The sequence below is a fragment of the Eurytemora carolleeae genome, unplaced genomic scaffold (genome assembly GCF_000591075.1).
Source record: "Eurytemora carolleeae unplaced genomic scaffold, Eaff_2.0 scaffold406, whole genome shotgun sequence".
In the NCBI taxonomy this organism is placed as follows: Eukaryota; Metazoa; Arthropoda; class Copepoda; order Calanoida; family Temoridae; genus Eurytemora; species Eurytemora carolleeae.
In genome coordinates this window covers 84,996-92,045 of record NW_019396308.1, presented here as the reverse complement: position 1 = coordinate 92,045, position 7,050 = coordinate 84,996, and the positions used below count along the sequence as shown (strand labels likewise).

At 34.1% G+C, this 7,050-nt stretch overlaps 1 protein-coding gene across 1 annotated transcript in view; it reads right to left on the bottom strand.

Moving 5' to 3' along the window:
* LOC111700651 (doublesex- and mab-3-related transcription factor A2) overlaps positions 1-6,470 on the bottom strand; it is a 12,675-nt gene extending 6,205 nt beyond the window's left edge. Inside the window, exons 1-5 of the mRNA XM_023471630.1 lie at positions 6,114-6,470; positions 4,952-5,007; positions 4,671-4,747; positions 4,374-4,487; positions 2,648-2,834 (exon numbers count right to left, since the gene is read on the bottom strand). Of these exons, the coding sequence (XP_023327398.1) occupies positions 2,648-2,834; positions 4,374-4,487; positions 4,671-4,747; positions 4,952-5,006 (433 nt within the window). The 5' untranslated portion in view covers position 5,007; positions 6,114-6,470. The remainder of the gene's footprint in view (positions 1-2,647; positions 2,835-4,373; positions 4,488-4,670; positions 4,748-4,951; positions 5,008-6,113) is intronic.
* Positions 6,471-7,050: the final 580 nt, after the last annotated feature.

The following is a 7,050-nucleotide window of genomic DNA, read 5'->3' as shown; positions in this document are numbered from 1 at the left end:
CCCCCCCCCCCTCAAACAAAAACAAAAAATTATTTTTAAAATCATATTTATTCTAATCTTTAATAGTTTAGTATTCTCCCAATACTACTCCAAAAATAAGGATATATTTTTTTATATATAAATATATAAAGTAGAGATGTCAGTTTGTCTGTCTTTTTCTTTGTTGGGATGTCAGATCATAACTCATGAACTATTTGCCTCAAATTTTGATGGGAAACTCGGTAGAACCACGGGAATGATCTCAGTTTAAACATTTTAAGCTGAGTGAGTTTACTTTTTTAGAAGAAGTTTATTTTCCAGAGAGAGCTGGGTTTCCAAACTATTAAAAAAAATTTGTATGGCACTTTAAAAAAAAAATTCAATAAATTTTAAACAATTAAAGAATTTTTAATTTAAAGCCATTAAAGAGACAATTATTCCGTTCCAAATATTCAATTTATTTAGCTGGTTTCGACCCTTTTCAGAAAACCAAAACACATGTGATTATCTCTCACGTACCACAAAACGTAAAGGGGGTTAGCCACAAACGTACATGACGACCTAGAACTTATTAAATACTAGCTGAAGGGCCTGGCGCTGCCCGAGGAAAAAAATTAAAACGTCCTACAGCCACCCCTGAGTATCCACAAAAAAATTCAGCCCAATCGGCCCAGTCGTTATATAGATAACATAATTGTTAAATTAAGGGCTTTGTCATAAGTGCAATTGTAATGATTTGTCTGTGTTGAGTTCACACTGTACAGTATCGTACATTCCCGTAGTAAGGCAATTAAAACACAATTTGAGACATAAGCTCAATTTGGTCTCGATGATCAGTACAAGGTTGAAACTAGTGCTTAAAGATTTGTATTCCTAAATGTAATATTGAGATTAATTATACTTGAAAAGTTACGACACATTTTTAACCATAGATTGATAAAAATACAGATAGAACACTAGATATAATATTTTTAAGATTTAGAGTTTTTGTTTACAATAACCATAAGGCAGAAGCCCAAAGGAGATACGCGCATGCTGCGTTGAATGACAGCAGCAGGAGAGTCTGTTCTAACTCCTTTAGGCTTCTGCCTCAGAATTATTATGAATGAAAAACCCGTAAATCTTGAAAAGACGACATCTAGTGTTCTATTTGTATTGATATTAATCTATGTTTTAACAGTCAAGTTTTGCCTTTGTTTAATATTATATGTTATCCCTCTGTTATATTGTAAAGTGTATACACTTGAAGATTGGAAAATCATTATTTGTGACTGAATTTAACAATAGAACTTAGTTTGTTTTTCATTTTACTAGGCTTCCTTTTCTTTAAATACGTACAATACTGTATATAACTAAAGTTAATTTAAACATATAGATTTTATATATTGTAAATAATTGAAATCAATTGAGCAAATAAACGATATAAAATTTTAAGATTGGTTTTATAAGGATATAAATTTGGGAATTTCAATGGTTTCTTTTAAAACAACTTCAGAAATTAAACAGAAATATTATGTTAATTCTCATGTAACCTTCCCCCCCCATCCCTTCCTACCCTTTTCTTTCTTTCCCATCCCTCTTCCCCTTCTTTCCTATCTCTTCCCTTAATTTCCCATCCCACTTTCTAGTCTTTCCCATCCCTCTTCCTCTTCTTTCCCATCCCTCTTCCCCTTCTTTCAAATCCCTCTTCTCCTTCTTTCCCATCCTACTTTCTAGTCTTTCCCATCCCTCTTTCCCTTCTTTCCTATCTCTTCCCTTCATTTCCCATCCCACTTTCTAGTCTTTCCTATCCCTCTTCCCCTTCTTTCCCATCCCTCTTCCCATCCCTCTTCTCCTTCTTTCCAATCCCTCTTCCCCTTCTTTCCCATCCCTCTTCCCCTTCTTTCCCATCCCTCTTCCCCTTCATTCCCATCCCTCTTCTCCTTCTTTCCCATCTCTATTCCCCTTCTTTACAATCCCTCTTCCCCTTCTTTCCCATCCCTCTTCTCCTTCTTTCCCATCTCTCTTCCCCTTCTTTCCCATCCCTCTTCCCCCCTTTCCCATCCCTCTTCCCCTTCTTTCCCATCCCTCTTCCCATTCTTTCCCATCTGGGACTCTTAAGTTGGAGGGTCTCTAGATTTTAATATATTTCCTTTAAACATTAATGTTTAATTTAACTGTTAACTATTAAGTTTAAATTTGCTTTTAATTATTTTGTATATTTTGAATGAGCACTCAGGACTGCTGAAGTAGTTTTCGAATAATTGTGGTTTTTGATTTAAATCAACCTTTGATGTTCTGGGCACGAAGTTTCAGACAAAAGTAGAATTTAACATGTTAAACATGATGAAGTGGCGGTATATCTCTTTCAAGTGGAGTCCTTACCATCCTTCCTTACTTTTGAACTCATTCACTCTCTTCTCCCTCATTCCCCTTCCTAACCCAACCCCTCTAACCACTTATAATTCTGATCTTGATCCTGATCTTGAACATGATCTTGATCCTGATTTTGATCCTGATCTTGATCCTGATCTTGATCCTGATCTTGATCCTGATCTTGATCCTGATCTTGTTCCTGATCTTGATCCTGATCTTGATCCTGATCTTGATCCTGATCTTGAAGCTGATCTTGATCCTAGCTGATCTTGATCCTGATCTTGATCCATACAATAAAAAACCGCTATCTCACCATCTATTTTGTCCTCCTCGACTTGTCTCCTAATCCTCGCGTCCTCTATATGACTGAACCTGTCCTCCCTGTTCTCTCTGTCCTCTGTCTCCGGACTAAACTCCTTCCTATGATCTCCAAGGACAAGTTCAGCTCTATCTCCAGGTTTAAGGAGTTCTATCCCAAGCTGTCTAGCTTCAGCTTCCTCCTACAACAGAGAATATATAAAACTAAACAAGGAGTTCAGAGTTCAGAACTGTTGTATGAGATAGCGCTAATCTTTAAATCTTGATTTCTTGATATAAAGGAACGAAGCTCAATGGCTGTTTCCTCAGATTTGTGAGGAATTAACTTAATCCGCCGAACAATTAGAACAAATAGTCTTCTATAAAGATTAACAATTAGTGTTATTCTAATCCCAATCTCAAGCATCCTGTCTCGCAAAAACACCTAAAATTTCTTTTTCCCTTGTCTGTAATTCTAGGATATTTATGATCGAATTCAACAAAGAATAATAAACTTTAGAAAATTAAGATATTAATAAAAGTAAAATTCACATATATTTAAAAGACCCAAAATGTAACTTTTTCTTCTTTCTTCAAATGTTTTTATACACTTATTTGTCATTAAGTTAAGTTGGAGTGAGAAAAGGAAGGGGGGGGGGTGAACACTTTTCCGCCCTCTTGCCACCCTCCGCAGGGTTTCTATTCGGCTCTAAATAATTCATTCAGAAACCTCAAATTGAATTGTTATTAATTTGATTCTTGACTTTGAGCTTTAAGATAAATACACATTACACAATAGTTGATTATAAGGAATAAACTAACAATCTCTTTATGGTGAAAAAGTGCATAAGTATGGCTGGGGTTGCAAGGTTTAGTGTATTTTATCTCAAATTTCTCTTGAATCATCCAACATAGCAGGAGCACAAGGTTTATCCTATTCTATCCTATTCATTCAGTCAAATTCAACACATTCAACACATACCAAACTCTTACATTCTTCAACTAAACAAATAGATTCTGTTTCAAACATTTCTATATAGTTCATCTATCAGCTATGTATTCTATAGGGAGAATATGTAAAGCTCTGTTTGATATTACAAGGGTAGGGCACGCACCGGTTGACCGCATTAGTTGCCTGGGCTTATTATCTGCTTATATTTGATTAATACCTGGGCTTGTTGTTGTCTTAGGTTCATTAATATCTAGAACTGTTGTCGCCTTAGTTTAATTAATACCATGGCTTGTTGTTGTCTTAGTTTAATTAAATACCTGGACTTGTTGTTGTCTTAGTTTAATTAATACCTGAGCTTGTTGTCGTCTTAGTTTGATGAAAACCTGGGCCTGTTGTTTATTAATATCTGGTCTTGTTGTCGTCATAGTTTAATTAATACCTGGGCTTGTTGTTGTCTTAGGTTCATTAATACCTGGGCTTGTTGTCGTCTTAATGCGGCCTTGTTGTTGTCTTGGTTTGGTTAAATACCTGGGGTTGTTGTCGTCTTAGTTAATTTATACCTGGACTTGTTGTTGTCTTAGTTAATTTATACCTGGACTTGTTGTTGTCTTAGTTTCATAAATACCTGGGCTTGTTGTCGTCTTAGTTTCATAAATACCTGGGCTTGTTGTCGTCTTAGTTTCATCAATATCTGGACTTTTTGTGGTCTTAGTTTTATTAATACCTGGGCTTGTTGTCGTCTTGGTTCCATCAATACCTAGAGTTGTTGTCGTCTTAGTTTCATCAATACCTGGGCTTGTTGTCGTCTTAATGCGACCTGTGCGGCCATTACTCTTTGTCGTTCTGCTATTAATGTACATTTAGCACACATACAGTCCCTCCATCTGCAGTAGCGTTTATGTCCCTGAAATTAGGACTTTAATAGCACACTTAGTATTTTTCCAAATACACTTAACAAAACTAACAATTTTTCAAAAATATAAATCGTCATAATTAAGTCTACAAAAATCACTTTTTCAGGCAGGAAGTTTTTTGTGAAACAAAATTTGAGCGTTTTAAAAATCTTTCAAAAATGTTTCTTTTTTACCTTTAAAGCAGAGACAAGACCGTGGTTTCTACAGCGAGCACATTTAGGAGTTCTTTGATATCTTTCCCCTCCTACACCTATAAAATATTATTGCTTTACAGGGTATCTCGGCTCCCCTCCAACTTCTGCAATAAATTACAGGGAGTCCCAAAAACATTGTAATCAGATTTAACAAAATTCCAGTTTTCTAAATTTTAATTTGACAAAACTGTCATAAAAATGGTTTTAAAAAGACCTTTTTTTGGATTCAAAATTGTAACAGAGCTCATAAACTATTTTACCTGCATTTCTGATCATGCCTTGGAACATGCCCTGCAGTTCCTGCCCACTGTTCATCCTGGAAACAAATTTTTTAACCTTCAAAATAAGTCATCAAAGAAATCAAAGAAAATTCGATTAGCTCCAAAAAATCTCAAAAAAACCATCGAAAAGATTTAAAGGTTAAAAAATGTATTTAAAAAAATGACGTTGCTAAAATACTTTAAAGAATTAAAATTTTAGAAACTTTTAAAATTTAAAAAATCATTGGAAGATCAAAATTTTTAGACGAAACTTCCAGGTGGAAATAAAAAAACGTAATTGCTGATATAAGTTGTGCTATATACTTATAAACAGATGGAATAAGTCAAACTCATTCTCTCCAAGGTTGGAGATTAAATAATCTCTCATTGCCAAAAATCGCAGATTTGGTGGAAAAGAGAGAGAGAGATTTCTAAATCTCTTCAAGTGAGGGGGGAAGAAATTGAACTTATGAACCATTTTAAAAGTCTTTCCGTCAATTGATTAGTCTTTCAGCTAAAATACATTTTTGGAGAAATTCATTTTTCCAACATTTCTAATTATTTATTTATTCTTAAACATTCTTTAAAAAGAATTCCACGGGAGAATTTTCTTAGAAATGAGTTAATACTTGAAAATCTTACTGGAGAATTATCGGGTTTTATACCAAGAGAGTCTTAGTAGAGAATTATTGGGTTTGGTATAAGAGAATATTACAGAAGAATTATTGGGTTTGATATAAGAGAACCTTACTGGAGTATTATTGAGTTTGATAAAAGAGAATCTCACTGGAGAATTACTGGGTTTGATACAAGAGAATCTTACTGGAGAATTATTGGGTTTGATATAAGAGAATCTCACTGGAGAATTATTGGGTTTGATATAAGAGAATCTTACTGGAGAATTATTGGGTTTGATTCAAGAGAATCTCACTGGAGAATTATTGGGTTTGGTATAAGAAAATCTAAAGCTGAAGAATTATTGGGTTTGATACAAGAGAACCTCACTGGAGAATTATTGGATTTGATATAAGAGAATCTTACTGGAGAATTATTGGGTTTGATACAAGAGAATCTCACTGGAGAATTATTGGGTTTGATACAAGAGAATCTCACTGGAGAATTATTGGGTTTGATAAAAGAGAATCTAAATCTGAAGAATAACCTGATTTGTGTCTGATTCTAGTCTCGGAAATCTGGTTTTCTAAGAGTAATTTCACCTAATTATCCTTGTTCTTCTAATTTTTTATATTTATTTGATATTTTGTCGGAGGTTTTCCTTTAGGTTAACTGCTCTCATCTTTCCATGGTGTTGGTGTAACTGGTCTATCAACTGTTCTTCCACTTTTTTTTCTTCCTGTTTTCCTGCTCTTTTTATTCCTTTCAAGTTCTGTTTTTTGTTTTAATTGTCCTGTTCTTTAGTTTTACTTCAATCAAAATTAGGGTTATAGGTTCCAGATTCTTTGCTATTTGTCGGCTGATTCCTAATATTTTTAAAAGTCTGAAAAAAATGATTTAAAAGTCATATTTACTATTATTGGATGATGATTTTTAAAAGGTTACAATAGATACCTTGTCCGTTGGGACGATTTCAAGTATTAACTTAATATCCCCCCCCATCCCTACAAATACAATATGGATTACAGTAATTGAGTCTTTGCCACAAACTCTAATTTTCTAATCCCCATATCTGTGCGACACAATGTCGTAGACCTTTGACATTTCAAAAAATGAATTCTGTTAGATAAAATGGTATATAAATCATGTGTATGATGGTAGACATTTGTTGGTAGATGTATAATGGTAGATATGTGATGGTAGATATGTGATGGTAGATATATGATGGTAGATATATGATGGTAAATATATGGTGTTAGGTATATGGTGTTAGATATACGATGCTAGATATATTATGGTAGATACATGATGGTAGATATATGATGGTAGATATATGATGGTAGATATTTGATGGTAGAAATAAGATGGTAGATATATGATGGTAGATATAAGATGGTAGATATCTGATGGTAGATATATGATGGTTCTACTAAGACTGAATCTAGAAATGCCGCCAGGTCTGTATACAGATACAGTCTCTCTCC